Source organism: Ctenopharyngodon idella, chromosome 18 (genome assembly GCF_019924925.1).
Source record: "Ctenopharyngodon idella isolate HZGC_01 chromosome 18, HZGC01, whole genome shotgun sequence".
NCBI classification, from domain to species: domain Eukaryota; kingdom Metazoa; phylum Chordata; class Actinopteri; order Cypriniformes; family Xenocyprididae; genus Ctenopharyngodon; species Ctenopharyngodon idella.
Window position 1 is genome coordinate 34,201,729 of NC_067237.1, and position 17,157 is coordinate 34,218,885.

At 39.2% G+C, this 17,157-nt stretch overlaps 2 protein-coding genes across 2 annotated transcripts; both read right to left on the reverse strand.

Moving 5' to 3' along the window:
- Positions 1-7,184: 7,184 nt before the first annotated feature.
- On the reverse strand, positions 7,185-9,433 carry LOC127500321 (extracellular calcium-sensing receptor-like). Its single transcript, XM_051871424.1, has 4 exons — positions 9,185-9,433; positions 8,191-8,997; positions 7,854-8,081; positions 7,185-7,760 (listed from the first exon to the last, which is right to left on the reverse strand). Exons 1-4 carry the CDS (start codon positions 9,431-9,433, stop codon positions 7,584-7,586), a joined length of 1,461 nt encoding a protein of 486 aa, XP_051727384.1. The 3' UTR covers positions 7,185-7,583.
- A 6,252-nt stretch (positions 9,434-15,685) lies between these two features.
- Positions 15,686-17,157, reverse strand: LOC127499605 (extracellular calcium-sensing receptor-like). The gene has a single exon (XM_051869995.1). It carries the CDS (start codon positions 16,490-16,492, stop codon positions 15,686-15,688), a length of 807 nt encoding a protein of 268 aa, XP_051725955.1. The 5' UTR covers positions 16,493-17,157.

Here is a 17,157-nt window from a genome sequence, read left to right on the forward strand (position 1 = left end):
AATGCGGCAAACAGGATCCGGTGTACGATCCTCGCCTGTGTTTGTGGAGCTCTGCATAAGGGTCTGGTCTTCTGTCAGACACAGACGAGAACAAGAGGGTAAGTCAACAATAGGTAGTTTATTAGGCACAAACACAGGATAGGCACTGGCAGGTAAGTAGCAGTTATGAGCATGTTGATAAAGTCACTTAGCTGAGGAGTTAACACAGTTCTCTTTTGCAGGTGTGGATTGGACGAAGGACCACAGTACACTGACGAAGAAGTGGAAACACGGGAACATCAGGTAAGCAAACGGGTAAGGAGTCCAGGTAAGTGAAAACAAGACCAGACACTGAAGTGCAGGGAGTGTGAGTCTATATAGTGCTGGTGTGATGAGGTGCAGGTGCAGGTGCAGATGATCAGTATTCCGGTGATTGTGAACGAGTGGGCGGAGCGTGGAGATCCGGTGACGATGTGTTGTTATTAGTCGTTGGAACTGACTCCGTGACAGTAATAGTGCTCAGTTGAATGTGGTAGTTCACTATTAGCTAATCAGTAACAACTGTTTTTTCATACCTTCCAGAGAACTACTACGAACTACTATATACAGGTTCATAATTAACATGAATGATGCATAATGTATAATTAATTCTAAAGTAAAGGTCATGGTAACCCACTATTAATGACTGAAGTATTACCAAATACGTTTTGTACAGTAATTCCTTCTGATGTATTTGGTAACACTTAAGTAATTACTAGTGGGTTACCATGATCTTCACTTTAGAATACTGATCCAAATAATTAGTAATTCCTTCTGAAGGATTTGGTAATACTTCAGAGTCATTACTAGTGGGTTACCATGATCTTCACTTTAGAATTAATTATACATTATGCATTATTCACATTTATTGTGAACCTGTATATAGTAGTTCTTAGTAGTTCTCTGGGAGGTATGAAAAACATAGTAGTTATACTGGTTATACATCTACACATCTCTCACATGCTGTGAGGACCTGCCCATTGTGTTCAGGCCACCAGCTCCATCCAGCACAAAGGATCCCCTGGACCCGCCTACTGCCTCCATGTCCATCGCTCCACCTCGGCCTGTCGAAACATCTGCTCCGCCTTTGGCTCCTCCCTCCCTCGACTCCACCAGAAACCATCGGCCATATAGATCCACTGGGCTCGTTTGTCCCTCCGGTATCGCCTTGGTCAGACATTGTCCTGCCTGTACCTTCAGCTCCGTCTGGCTCTGCCCTCCCCATGGCTCTGCCTTTGTCTTCTATCCCACCATCTCCACCTCTGTCCTCTAGTTATCCGACTCCACCTCAGACGCTCGTTGCCACGGCTCCACCTCCAGCCATCGGTCTTGCATGGGCTTATTGGCTCCACTTGGGTCTCCATCTTCATCTTCATCTCTGTCGGTCATGCCCAGGGTGTCGTCTTCCATCGAGTCGTTGTCACCATGGCATGACTCTGCCCTGGGGCCCCGTCCTGGCTGGCCTCTGGTTCAACATCTGGCTCCACCTGCTCCTGGCTTCCGCCTGGCTCCTTCCACCCACCACTCCCCTATGGACTGTATTAGGTTCCCCTAGACTTTTGTTCTTTTACTCCACACCCTCCTCCAGAGCCCCCACCCTCTCTTCTCAGTTGGACTATTTATGACGCGCCTTTTTTAGAGGAGGCGTACTGTAATGTGTATGCTGTGTTTCCCTGTGACCTAGTTTCATTAGTGATTTCATTCACCTGTGCCTTGTTAATTTATTCATTAGTTCCCTTTGTTTTTCTCCATGTATTTTAGTCCCTGTATTCTCCTTCAGTCTTCATCTGTTGTCATTAATGTATAGGTGTATTTCTTTTATCTAGTTTATCTTGTTTCCCGAGTATTTTTTATAAATGTCTCCTGGAAGTACAAACCCGATTCCAAAAAAGCTGGGACACTGTACAAATTGTGAATAAAAAAGGAATGCAATGATGTGGAAGTTTCAAATTTCAATATTTTATTCAGAATACAACATAGACATATCAAATGTTTAAACTGAGAAAATGTATCATTTTAAGGGAAAAATAAGTTGATTTTAAATGTCATGGCATCAACACATCTCAAAAAAGTTGGGACAAGGTCATGTTTACCACTGTGTGGCATCCCCTCTTCTTTTTATAACAGCCTGCAAACGTCTGGGGACTGAGGAGACAAGTTGCTCAAGTTTAGGAATAGGAATGTTGTCCCATTCTTGTCTAATACAGGCTTCTAGTTGCTCAACTGTCTTAGGTCTTCTTTGTCGCATCTTCCTCTTTATGATGCACCAAATGTTTTCTATGGGTGAAAGATCTGGACTGCAGGCTGGCCATTTCAGTACCTGGATCCTTCTTCTACGCAGCCATGATGTTGAAATTGATGCAGTATGTGGTCTGGCATTGTCATGTTGGAAAATGCAAGGTCTTCCCTGAAAGAGACGACATCTGGATGGGAGCATATGTTGTTCTAGAACTTGGATATACCTTTCAGTATTGATGGTGCCTTTCCAGATGTGTAAGCTGCCCATGCCACACGCACTCATGCAACCCCATACCATCAGAGATGCAGGCTTCTGAACTGAGCGCTGATAACAACTTGGGTTGTCCTTGTCCTCTTTAGTCCGGATGACATGGCGTCCCAGTTTTCCAAAAAGAACTTCAAATTTTGATTAGTCTGACCACAGAACAGTTTTCCACTTTGCCACAGTTCATTTTAAATGAGCCCTGGCCTAGAGTAAATGCCTGCGCTTCTGGATCATGTTTAGATATGGCTTCTTTTTTGACCTATAGAGTTTTAGCCGGCAACGACGAATGACACGGTGGATTGTGTTCACCGACAATGTTTTCTGGAAGTATTCCTGAGCCCATGTTGTGATTTCCATTACAGTAGCATTCCTGTATGTGATGCAGTGCCGTCTAAGGGCCCGAAGATCATGGGCATCCAGTATGGTTTTCCGGCCTTGACCCTTACACACAGAGATTGTTCCAGATTCTCTGAATCTTTGGATGATATTATGCACTGTAGATGATGATAACTTCAAACTCTTTGCAATTTTTCTGAGAAGCTCTTTTCTGATTTTGCTCCACTATTTTTCGCCGCAGCATTGGGGGAATTGGTGATCCTCTGCCCATCTTGACTTCTGAGAGACACTGCCACCCTGAGAGGCTCTTTTTATACCCAATCATGTTGCCAATTGACCTAATAAGTTGCAAATTGGTCCTCCAGCTGTTCCTTATATGTACATTTAACTTTTCCGGCCTCTTATTGCTACCTGTCCCAACTTTTTTGGAATGTGTAGCTCTCATGAAATCCAAAATGAGCCAATATTTGGCATGACATTTCAAAATGTCTCACTTTCAACATTTGATATGTTATCTATATTCTATTGTGAATACAATATAAGTTTATGAGATTTGTAAATTATTGCAATCCTTTTTTATTCACTTTTTCTACAGTGTCCCAACTTTTTTGGAATCAGGTTTGTATTCCTTGTTGTGTGATTTTCTATTACACCACACTATGTTCCACATTCAATATATTTCATATATTTCAATATGATATTCTAATATTGATCTAGATTATGCAATGTTCAACAAGTGTCTCATACCAACCACCGAGCGAACACACAGAGTAATGTCATAACATTCAACACACAGATGTATTTGTAGTATAGTTACACTGGTCAAAAAAAAATAAAGGAACACTTTAAAAACACATCAGATCTCAATGGGGAAAAATATCATGCTGGATATCTATACTGATATGGACTGGGTAATGTGTTAGGAACAAAAGGATGCTACATTGTTTGATGGAAATTAAAATTATTAACCTACAGAAGACTGAATTCAAAGACACCCCAAATATCAAAGTAAAAAAAATAACGCAGCAGGCTAGTCCATTTTGCTGAAATTTCATTGCAGCAACTCAAAATGGTACTCAGTAGTTTGTATGCCCTCCACGTGCTTGTATGCATGACTGACAACATCGGGGCATGCTCCTAATGAGACGACGGATGGTGTCCTGTGGTATTTCCTCCCAGATCTGGACCAGGACCAGGGCTCCTGGACAGTCTGAGGTGCAACCTAGCAGCGTCAGATGGACTGAAACATAATATCCCAGAGGTGTTCTATTGGATTTAGATCAGGTGAGCATGGGGGCCATTCAATGGTATCAATTCATTCATCCTCCCGGAACTGTCTGCATACTCTCGACACATGAGGCCGGGCATTGTCGTGCACCAGGAGGAACCCAGGACCAACTGCACCAGCGCAGGGTCTGACAATGGGTCCAAGGATTTCATCCCGATACCTAATGGCAGTCAGGGTGCCATTGTCTAGCCTGTAGAGGTCTGTGCGTTCCTCCATGGATATGCCTCCCCAGACCATCACTGACCCACCACCAAACCGGTCATGCTGAATGTTACAGGCAGCATAACTTTCTCCACAGCTTCTCCAGACCCTTTCACGTCTGTCACATGTACTCAGGGTGAACCTGCTCTCATCTGAAAAGCACAGGGCGCCAGTGGTGGACCTGCTAATTCTGGTGTTCAATGGCAAATGCCTATCGAGCTCCACGGTGCCGGGCAGTGAGCACAGGGCCCACTAGAGGATGTCAGACCCTCAGGCCACCCTCATGAAGTCTGTTTCTGATTGTTTGGTCAGAGACATTCACACCAGTGGCCTGCTGGAGTTCACTTTGTAGGGCTCTGGCAGTGTTCATCCTGTTCCTCCTTACACAAAGGAGCAGATACCGGTCCTGCTGATGGGTTAAGGACCTTCTACGGCCCTATCCAGCTCTCCTAGAGTAACTGCCTGTCTCCTGGAATCTCCTCCATGCTCTTGAGACTGTGCTGGGAGACACAGCAAACCTTCTGGCAATGGCATGCATTAATGTGCCATCCTGGAGGAGTTGGACTGCCTGTGCAACCTCTGTAGGGTCCAGATATTGCCTCATGCTACCAGTAGTGACACTGACCCTAGCCAAATGCAAAACTAGAGAAAAACAGTCAGAAAAGATGAGTAGGGAAAAAAATGTCAGTGGCCTCCACCTGTAAAACCATTTTAGTTTTGGGGGTCGCCTTATTGTTGCCCATCTAGTGCACCTGTTGTTAATTTCATTAACACAAAAGCAGCTTTTAATTCGTCAGGTAAAGTGACTTGTATGAGTAGCAATTCAGCAGTCACGGCTGTTTTATTAGAATGAAATAGAATAATGTGATCAAACGTAACTGTAACAAAATTCAAGTTCAGGGAGGAAGGAGACGGGAATCGGCAAACGTTAAATATAACTTTAATCATAACAGACATAAACAAAAAAAACTGCGGCATATAAGCTTAATTAAAACAGCAAAAGAAAAAGTTCAAGGCCTGATCGTCTCTCACCCTTCACTGTCGTCATTCCATGGGACTCGAGACTGGTGTATTGTGCAGGTGTCTCTCATTAGCATTCGCTTCACTAGCCTCATTTCGCTCCCAAGGCTCTCGTCCTCGCCCTGCTTCATACCACAGTAACATTAATAAAACTTTAAAACATTAGCTTATCCATGAACATGACTTCTGCCTGAGTCCTGTCGGATTGCTTTCCATCGGCTGTGGAGGTGAAGATGACAACTCCTATGATTCCATACTCATTCACTGCATCAACAAGCTACCCCTTTGTTATTGTTTTGAATAATCATCATCTAGTGGTGAAACTTACATACTGTGCCTTTAATCTATTATTCTGCATTTACATTGCACATATCAATTTTGATATGCCACTTTTTTTGTCCAGTGCTATAGTTATCACTGTCAACTGCAATTTTGATAGTGAATCCCACATTTATATGTAGATGTCACTTCCCGAAATTTTCAACGTGCAAATGGCTGTCGGTCCTCTTAGCAGCATGAAAAACTTTTGTTCAATGGATTATATTTATAGCCTCGAAAGCACGCAAAAACCGCTCCCTTTACAATCATCAAAAAGCTGTCAGTCACTTACACATCTTACAAATCAATAAAAATCAATAAAGTTGTCTAAACTGCATAATGAATCTCTTACTTGCATTGTGTCTTTGTTTGTTTGTAATGTGTTCAAGAGATCAACAAACATGACTGTGGGCTACATTTCTCATCGCAGCAAAAACACGTTGTAAATAGAAACATTTGACATTCTCCACAGCATAAACACAAAAACACACTGGAGAGTTTTCCAGTATGATATGATTACAGTATCAACTGAGGGTGCTCTTGCTCTCGTTTGAGGGTGCTTATGTTTAAATTTGACTGTGATGTTTTTTACCCATGTTTTAATTTGTTAACAAAAATAATCAACCCCTGGTTAAAGACCCTTTCTCAGACTTATTTAATTTAAACCAATTCTTAATTCTGAATATTTCAGGGATTTTTTTTTCTTCTTCTCATGCTCTGTTAAAATCTGGTAATAACTATTAATGGATATCATTGGACATCTTTGCCATTACATGCTTTTTAGTGTTCATTTCAGGTTTCAGTAAAATTATATAGCACTTTGGCAAGAAAATACAGAACAGTAAACCAAAGCTAGAGACCAAAATGGCAAATATTTCCACAGCTACAATGAATTTTCCAGGAGAACTGACATAAGCTGGGATAAACGTGATCCACACAGCACAGAATATGAGCATGCTGAATGTGATGAATTTAGCTTCATTGAAGTTGTCAGGCAGTTTCCGTGCCAGAAAAGCCAAAATGAAGCAAAAGACAGCCAGGAGACCAATATAACCCAACACAGTCCAGAAACCAATAGCAGAACCTAAATGACATTCTAAAATGATCTTTTCTTGGTAATGATTCATGTTCATATATGGAAATGGTGGAGCTAATATTAACCAGAGTGCACAAATAAGCACCTGTATAAGTGCAAAGGAAATTACACAGAGTTTTTGCTGCAAGGACCCAAACCATTTCATAACATTACTTCCTGGAAGTGTAGCCTTGAAGGCCATTAACACCACTATTGTTTTCCCCAGAACACATGAGATACAGAGGACAAAAGTGATGCCAAATGCTGTGTGACGCAGCATACAGGACCACTCAGTGGGCCGACCAATGAAAGTAACTGAACAGAGGAAACACAGAGTCAATGAGAAGAGCAGCAGGAAGCTCAGCTCTGAGTTGTTGGCTCTTACTATAGGGGTGCTTCTGTAAATATAGAAAATAAGCGTGATTGCTATAGTGAAAAAGACCCCAACTAAAGAAAAAAATGCCAAAAAAATCCCCATTATTTCAGCAAATGACAAGAATTCAATTTCTTTTGGGATGCAGGAATCTCCTCTTGTATTTGACCACTGTGCAATAGGGCATTTGAGGCAATCAACTGAATCTAGAAAAAAACAAGAAAAAAAAAAAAAAAGAAGAAAGAAAATCAAATGCAAATTAATTCTATGTTAAACATTAATCAAACATTGGCTCCAATTTTGGGAAAAAAAACACATCTTGAAAGATTTTTTGTTACATGCAACTAACCCTAAACCCAAACCTAAACATAATCCTAACCTTATAATAAGAACATTTAGTTAATTAATATTACTCAGTACTACAATGTATAATTACAATTTATTAATTAATTTATTCATTTTTTATATATAATTTAAAAGGAATTTCATTAAATTCGTATGTACCTGTTGTGTTGCTAATCTCTCCTGGTGGGCATAGTATACAGTCATAACAGCAGACAGGTCTTCCTTTCTGCACTGCTTTCCTAGTGCCTGGGGGACAGCTCTCACTACACAGAGACACAGGCACCTGCAAAATACGAATACAAGGCCACAAACATTATAATATTTACTTTCTCAGCTGCAAATAAAATAAAAACTTAATTTATGTTAAAAGCGCTACCTGATTTTTTCCTTCACTCCAGACTACCTGAACATTATTCATGGAGAACCGTTGACTTTTAGGCAAAGAGGCATCATAGTAGCCAATAGTTTCCAACACTATTTTGCCTTTATTAACACTTTGTAGATTGATCAGCTCATATCTCGCTGGTGAGTCTCCGTTTTTATCAAAAAAGACATTTTCACCCCCAGGTGTGGTGAAATTTATGGATTGCAAAGAGTTTAAGACCTTGAAATGAAAAGGAAAACATTACTGATTTTGTGTGTGTGTGTGTGTACATTATATATATATATATATATATATATATATAAGATCTGAAAGAATTATCTGGTCTTACCTGCCAAGGCTTTATTTCAGTAAGTTTTAGACAAGTGGCATTAAGAATGGAGGTTTTGTTTTGCTCACATGAGAGAATATTATTAATTGCATGGGCTACTGCATAAACAGCTTTATATATATTGTTCGAGAACCTTAAATCAGTCAAGTCAGTGAAAGAGTTTTGCACATCTCTCAAGTTCTCAGAGCCATTACACCTCTTTTTTATTTCACTTGGAGACAAAGAACAGTCAAAAACATGTTCCCAAAAGTCTTTAAAAAATATGCTGTTAGGAAATTGAGAGGGGTTGACATCCTGTAGAAAAGAACCTAGTCCAGGTATCTGAGCATTGCGGACAGCGAATCCTATAGATCCAATCAGCAAAGTATGACCATGGATATCTGCAAGAGAGTCATCTGTGATCCAGGCATCACTTCCAATCCACTGCAGTCCTGTAATGTTCTGTCTGTATAGCTCATCCACCAGAATCTTTATCTCTCTGTGTGACATGAAGGCCATAATTACCTTAGATGTGGAGATTCTGATAATATTCACGATTCTCAATATTTCATGGTATGGGCTGGTACTTTCAAATGCTTCTGAGTATTCAATGCACACTCCTTCCTCATTAGCAGCGCTAATAAAGGTGGTTATCCCGTTTATTCCATAATCATTTTTATTGCTTATCACCCCAACCCACATCCAGCCAAAATGTCTGACCAGCTGGGCCAGTGCTCTGCTTTGATAGTAATCGCTGGGAATAGTTCTGAAAAAGGAGGGATACTCCTTTCTGTTGCTCAAGCAAGCACATGTAGCAAAATGACTGATCTGTAAAGAAAAAGAGAGTGAAAAAAGCAGTTTATTTAACTTTTGATATACATCTGCTCAAATATTTGTTGAAAGATGGATGAAAATACTTTAAAATGTATTACAATAGTGCCTGCATTTAAAATTGTAACAAGAAAACTTATAGTTGACTATACATGAAAACTAATAAAGATAAAATATAGCTTACCACTGGTATATGGAATCTTCCAACAATCTTTGCAAAGCTCATAGTTGGTGTTGATCCAGAATGTCCAATAATGGCCTGGACTGTTTTATTGCAGTTTGATCCTGTTTTTGACTGCTCTAGACCATTTACTAATGTCATCGCAGCTCTTAGTATGTCTGTGGATCCACAGTCATTGTAAATTTTGTATCCCAGTTTAATTCCAGGGAGAATATCCATGTCTCTGTTTATTTCATCTATTGCAAACATCATTGTGTGAGCAAACTTGAATTCCCTGAAACTGAAACTTAAGAGAATTTCCAGTCAGTCATGCTGTATTTTTACTGAAGAAGATTTTTGAAATAACATGTTTTGTTTAGAAGGTTTAGGTATACACAAATTTATCACAATAAATCTTAGAAAAATTAAACCATGGTACAAACACAAACATACTCTTTGCATGGACGTATTTCCGGCATTTTTGTAAAGTAATCTGTGTAGCCATCTTGTCCGGTGCGGAAGGAGAATATACCCCCAATTATCAGGTCTCCAGCTTTCTCCAGTTCAGGCAGCACCCTGTGACCCTGTGGCGTGCAGTCAGGCTTTTCTGCCTGGGTTAACAGGACCATCAAAAGCAGTTTAAGTATCAGCATGGCAGTTCTGATTCCTCCCTGTTGTCTACCACAGCATTTATACAGTGTGAGAAGCCCAAACAACTCCATCATAGCATCATTTCTCTCAGAGGACTGATAGTGCCAATCATAGTTTATCCCCCTCTAAGCAAGATTGTATTTTGCTTTTGCAGACACTTGTATTTCCTTATAAAAATTAAAATAAGAAGTTGTTTTCTATTATCTGATTATTTGCAATTGCTCACTTTATGATCACCAAATTTGCAATGCAGTGATAGAACTACAACCCCAATTTTTATATGTCTCAACTTTTCTGGAATTGGGGTTGTACCTAAGATATAATTGTAATTTGTAGGCAATGGAGGAAGTGTGTCAGGCCTTAGCAGGAAAGATGTACCTGTGTGATGTTTTTAATGCATATAAAACTGTTGATTAACTGAGTCCTAATATTAGGAATTAAACTGCAATCAAATATCAGAATGAGTACCCCGATGTAATCTAAGATAAGATCCTTTCAGTTGCGGACCATGAGGAAATTTTCCTGGGTTGCTGATGTGTGTCACATTTGATTTAAGTTTTATTTATTTCGTTCCTATTTCCTTTGTTCCCTTGGTTTCCATTGCTAAACTTATGAAAAGTCCCTTTTTCAGTATACTGTTTTAAATATAATTTTGTAAAATGCAAATAAGCTTTACAGATCTTTATTGGAAAGAGTTTAAACAATGTTCTTAATGCTTTTTCAATAAATCATAATTCATGCACCTGTGGAACAGTCCTTAAAGGGTTAGTTCACCAAAAAATGAATTCTGTCAGATTCTGTCATTAATTACACACCCTCATGTTGTTCCAAACTCGTAAGACCTTTGTTCATCTTCAGAACACAAATTAAGATATTTCTGATGAAATCAGAGAGATATCTGACTCGACCATGGATAGCAATATAACCACCACTTTCAAGGTCCAGAAAGGTACCAAAAACATAATTAAAACAGTTGACGTGACTACAGTGGCTCAACCTTAATGTTATGAAGCGACGTGAATACTTTTTGTGTGCAAAAACAAAACAAAAATAACCACTTTATTCAACAATATCCTCTATTCTGTGTCATTCTCATACGTTGTTTACGTCCAGTGCTTCCAGGTTCTACATCCAAACTCCGACTCATTATTGGCCGGCTCCTGTGTCAGCATTACACGCATGGGTCGTGCTGCTCACGTGACCAGGCTTCAGCTGAGCCGGCATTCTGATGTAGAACCTGGAAGCACTAAACGTAAACAGTGTAGGAGAATGACACAGAAAAGAATATATTGTTGAGTCGTTAATTTTGTTTTGTTTTTGCGCACAAAAAGTATTCTCATCGCTTCATAAAATTAAGGTTAAACCACTCATGTTGACTGTTTTAACGATGTCTTTAGTACCTTTCTGGACCTTGAAAGTGGTGATTATATTTCTGTCTATGGAAGAGTCATATGCCTCTCGGATTTCATCAAAAATATCTTAATTTGTGTTCCGAAGATGAATGAAGGTCTTACTTGTTTGGAACGACATGAGACTTGTAAATGCCTTGGTGGAAGAGTGGGGTAAATATCTCACAGCAGGAATTGGCAAATCTGGTGCAGTCCACGAGGATTAAATGCACTGTAGTACCTAAAGCACATTATTCCATTTCTGTTCATCAAATATCTGTGAAATTTGTTCACTTATTGTCTCAATTTTATGTTTATACAAAGATTTAAATATATTAAGAAATTTGCTGGAAATAAAAGCTGTTGAAAGTGAGAGAATGTTTCTATTTTTTTTTTTTTTTTCTTTCAGTTTGTTTCCATAGTCATCATCATCTGTGTCTTGTTGAATTCTTCATTTACCTATGTTTTTAATGCTTCCTGTTCCTTAGTTCATGGTTGAGTATTTATTTTATGTTTGTGTGTAAAGCTGTTGTGTGTTTCTGTGTTTTGTCTGGTAATAGTTTGAAAATATTTGTTAAATAAAGAAATAACCTGCATATAGATCCACATCTCCTCTCCTTGCCTGACACTGCTGTGTCAGAATAGTTGACCTAGAAAAGATGGATGTAGCAGCCATCCATCTCCTCCTCCTCACCTCAGGGTGATCACTCCCTCGAGGACCACACCAGTGATTTTTTTTTTTGGAACGAGCCTATCAGACCCACCCCTGTGGTCTATTTTTCCTTGCCCATCCCACCTGGCTTATTATACTCACTGGTTCCCACCAGTCCCCTGGCCCTTCCTCCTCCGCTGGTTCCGCCCAGCCTTCAAGCTCCTTCATCTCTGCTGGTTCTACCCAGCCTCCAAGATCCTTCCTCTCTGCTGGTTCCGTCCAGCCTCCAAGCTCCTTTGTCTCTGCTGGCTCCACCCAGCCTCCTAGCTCCTTCGTCTTCACTGCTTCTGCCCAGCACCCTGACTCCACCACCTTCGTAGGTTCCACCTGGCTACGCCTCCTTCATCAGTTCCACCTCCTCCACTGGTTCTGCCCTGCTTCCTGGCTCCACTCCCTCCAATAGCTCTGTCCAGTTCCCTGGCTCCACCCTCTTCATTGGCTCCTCCTCATCCTCCTATTCCACTCCTATTCGGCTTGACAACGGTCTCCTGGTCAGCCCATCCAAACATGTTCAAAGGACTCCCACCCTAGTAAAAAAAAAAAAAAAAAAAAAAAAAAACCTATACCAAAATCTATTTAAAATACATTTATTTCATACTAAGTATACTTCAAATCCATTAACATATTTATTGACATATCACTTAAGACTTACTGATATAGAAATGTAATTTCGTGTGAAAAAATTCTTCATGCCTTAATATAGCTTGAATGTAATTCCACACCCTTGGCTCATTTAATATATGCAGAGCAATGAATATGCAAATTAGCCCCGCCTACACTCGCTCAGGCCAGCTCAGAGATCCAGCGATCTGATGTTGCTATAGTACGGAGCCCTGCACATGACATGCAAGAAAAAAAATAAATTGTGTGCACAATTTACTAATTCGTTCCCTCGATTTACTAAATCGTTGGCCACTTTTTAGTAAATCGAGGGAATGAAATAGTAAATCATGCGCACGTTTTAGTAAATCGAGGGAACGAAATAATAAATCGTGTGTACGATTTAACCTACTATTTGTGTCATGTCCGGGGCTCCGTATTATTGTAACGGGGGTCTACTGTTGCTGTAGTGATGAACAATTTGTTGATTGTGTTGTGGATATTTAAGAAAAAAGTTTGCTTTGCTTTGTATATTCAGTTTAACAGCTTTGTAACTGAACTACTCACATATTTTTTTGACGTTTAAATTGTGTTCCAAATGATGAATTCTTAAAACGCGTTCGCAAAACGGTCTGAATCCACTTGCATTCATTTGGACTGCTCTCTCACTGAATCACCTGAAGCGATTTCTCAGTCAGTAAAACATAAAGTGTATCGAGAGAACAATCAGTGCTGTTTTTAGTTGTTTTCCTCTGTGAATATGTGCTAAATGGATGTCTGATAATTTCGTTGCTTTTTGGAGTTTTCAGATTTAAAAAACATCTAAAGATAGTGTAAGACTTGATTTTCCTGCTAAGACAAAAACTGAGATCAAGCACCCTGCAATAAAGCAATAAAGCTTATCTGGAGAGAAGATCACAAAGAAATAGCATAGGACAACGCCTTGCCCTCACACATCTACAGGATGCAATAGCCCTCCCCCCAAAACACACACACCCTCCTTCCTTTCCCCCTGACTCAAGTCACTGAAAGTTCTCCAAGAAGTATAATGTATCTGGTGTATCTATTGTTTATTCCTTTCATGTTTGGTATCATTTTAAATGTCTCAGTGCGATTGGTAAAATGGTCTCAATTTCACAGCAGTCACTGGTATTATGAAGAAGACTGAAAACTAAGGAGAATTCTGTCCTCCTTTTGGGTGGTGTCACTTCTGAAAACCCACTCCTCTCCCCCCAAAACAGGTGTTGGTGTAATAAAAATTTACAATCCTTTTGTTCTGGTCTTGGTATATAAGGTAAAGTGCAAAGCAGTCAGGGGGGATTTTCTGTAGCCAGAAGCCCCCACACAGTGTCTTCAAACACTAATCCACCACTGTGTGCATGTGCATTTCAGTTGATGTCATGCATTTATTATTTCTGAATTGGCTTCTAATTGTCCAACTATGAAATTGACATGATACATTTTTACTTGACAAATAAAATGTTATATTTGATTTACTCTGGATTCTTCTGAAATCATTATGACCAGTAGATTATGGAGTCCGTCATTTCCGTAAATCTGCGTCAGGACAGGCCAAGCCAGAGAGCCCCATGAAAGGAGCATATTGGCACATCATGGGACTTTTTGAGTTTGTCTGTTATTGAATTAGCAAGTTGCAGTATCGTGACTAAGAAAACTGTATTTTTGTATGAACAAGCATGTGGCGGTTCGACTCAAATGCATTAGTTAACTCTGCATCCTCTGACTAGATCATAAACTGGCGAATTTATGTCCGTGAGAACGCAGTCGGCCGATGTGAATTTCTCTAAGCGATGATGAGACCGTAATGAACGAATAATTGAAATTATGAGATACCCAGAATAATCAAAAATCAAGATTAATACATAACAAATGATTAATTTCCAATTGGGAACAAAACCTAAGAGTAATAATCATTTAAAATTGGAGTCAGATTAAACGAGTGAAATTAAGTGAACTTCACAGATGCGCTGAAAAGGCATACACGCGTTAACCTTCGCCCAGGCCGTCGGATTCCGTTTTTGGGCCGATGCGGGGTTCCTTACAATAGAGTAGTCTACACTCATTCTGCGGCACCGTTGCTCTCACCGATGGTCCGAAAGGTGCATAATACATGGGCTATATTTGCTTATTTAACTTTTTAGTGTTACATAAAAAACCCTTTGTGCATACTGTCAGATGAAATCCTACAGGCTCCTGTGCTTTCTCCGTCCATGCAGTAAATGCACATCCTTGAATGAGCGTGGCTTTCTAACATATTTACTTGAACTTATCAGGTAATATCTATGGTTTGACCCATTCCAGAGGTGGCCAACGGACTGAATAAAGCTCTCTCCGAAGTCCGAACTTGATGTGCGATGCCACACTGACTGACATATGCACATGAATCACTGTCACATGCACATGATCAGAGCAATATTGTAAGTTACTGCATTTGCACATAAATATGTAAATGTATTTGTGGTGTACTTAGCACAAAATAAAAGTATTTCAAATTCATTTTAGTATATATATTTTTTTTCACTTGGGCAACCACAGCTCAGACCTCATGACCAAAAGGCTCCACTGTGGTCTTCCGTGCCCATAGCTCCACCGTGGTCCATCATCTTTCTGGCTATGCCTTGGTCTTCATTCATTCATTTATAATAAATATAAGCAAAATAAAAGGCTCAAGGAAGGAGGAGCCCTTTTTCTTCACCCTAGGATATAAAGATATCATTAAACATCCTCTGTGTTTCCAATAATTTTTTATTTGTTACATATCTGTCTTTTCATGTTGCTTTTTTTTTTTTTTTTTACTTATATCTTACGATATTTACAATGTTGGTCCTCCATTCTTCCAGCCCTGCCTTGGTCCTCCAAGCCTGTGGTGTCACCCTGGTTCTCCATCCCTCAGTCTCCACCTTGGTATCCAGCCTTTTGACTCTGTCTTCCATGTTTAGTTTCTGTTTTCTTTGTTCCCTTGGTTTCCTTTGCTAGTTTGTTTCCATAGTTACTGATATTATCAATATTATTATAATATTAACATTACTAATATTAACATTTCTATTTGTTATATATTAGACATGTTGCATTTTGTTTACTTATATGCTACAAAATACAAAGTTGCATTAAAGGGTGCTTTTATTAGATCAGTTCACAGACCATGTCAGTCAGTCAGTTTGATTCCATTTTGCCCATCATATGCTTTTTGGAATTCTTCTCTGGTTTGAATAAAATCAGATAGCATTTTGGTAGAAAAATGCAGAACAGTAAAGCAAAACTTGAAGCTAAAATAGCAAATATCTCTACTGCCACAGTAAATTTTCCAGGGGAGCTTACATAAGCTGGAATAAAAGCAATCCATACAGCACAGAATATGAGCATACTGAATGTGATGAATTTGGCTTCATTGAACTTATCAGGCAATTTGCGGGCCAAAAAAGCCAAAATGAAACACAAAAGCGCAAGAAATCCTATATAACCTAGAACAGCCCAGAAACCTATAGATGAACCTACATCACACTCTAAAATTATCTTTTCCTTGAAATAATTTAGATTTTTAAAAGGAAAGGGTGGAGATATTGTTAACCAAAGCACACAAATAAGTACTTGTATGAGTGTGAAACCAAGAACACTGAGCCTCTGTTGAGGAGGCCCAAACCATTTCATGATATTACTTCCTGGAAGTGTAGCCCTGAAAGCCATTAGCACCACTATTGTTTTACCCAGAACACAGGAGATACAGAGGACAAAAGTGATCCCAAATGCTGTGTGACGCAACATACAGGACCACTCAGTGGGCCGACCAATGAAAGTAAGTGAACAGAGAAAACACAGCATCAGTGCAAACAGGAGCAGGAAGCTCAATTCTGAGTTGTTGGCTTTCACAATTGGGGTATTTTTATATCTGAAGAATATGAACGCAATTATCATTGTTATAAATGCACCAGCAATAGAAATTGTTGTAAGTAAGATTCCCATGATCTCCTCAAAAGACAAAAATTCTGTCTCCTTTTCAACACATCCATCCTTTTGCAGATTTGACCAGAAGTCTTGATGGCACCGCAGACATGTTATAGAATCTATATTAGGTGTGATAAATAAAATAATAATAATAATAATAATAATAAAAAATAATAATAATATTTAAAAAAAAAAAATTTACCATAAATAAATATTAGATAGATTCAGCAAACTTCTAAAATTATTACATTAAACATATAGATAGCTTTGCTTAGTTAAAGTTATATTTACTTTTTTAAATATAATTTTTATTAATTTATATTTTACCTGTAGTGTTACTGATTTCTCCCTCTGTGCATGGTATGCAGTCATAACAACATATAGGTTTTCCTTTCTTCACAGCTTTCCTAGTGCCAGGGGGACAACTCTGACTGCACACAGACTCCGGGACCTGTAACAGGGATTTCAACTTTACACACTTTTGCACATATTACTGTATATATACAAATATAAGATTCATCATCTCCACCTCAAAGAATAAACTTAATTTTAATTTTAAATTTCACATTTTAACCTCACCTTTGTTACATTATTTGCCCATAATATTGAAGCCATATTTACTGCCAAACGATCTTTCATGGGAAGAGAGGCATCATAAAGGCCAACAGTGACAAATTCATCAT

Bases quoted from the DNA above. Each gene is read 5' to 3' on its own strand.
- LOC127499605 (XM_051869995.1), bottom strand. From the start codon at position 16,492: ATGGGAATCTTACTTACAACAATTTCTATTGCTGGTGCATTTATAACA.
- LOC127500321 (XM_051871424.1), bottom strand. From the start codon at position 9,433: ATGATGTTTGCAATAGATGAAATAAACAGAGACATGGATATTCTCCCT. The intron at 8,082-8,190 runs GTAAGACCAGAT...TTTCATTTCAAG, and splicing joins CTGAAATAAAGCCTTGGCAG to GTCTTAAACTCTTTGCAATC. The intron at 7,761-7,853 runs GTAGCGCTTTTA...CGTATTTTGCAG, and splicing joins GGAGTGAAGGAAAAAATCAG to GTGCCTGTGTCTCTGTGTAG.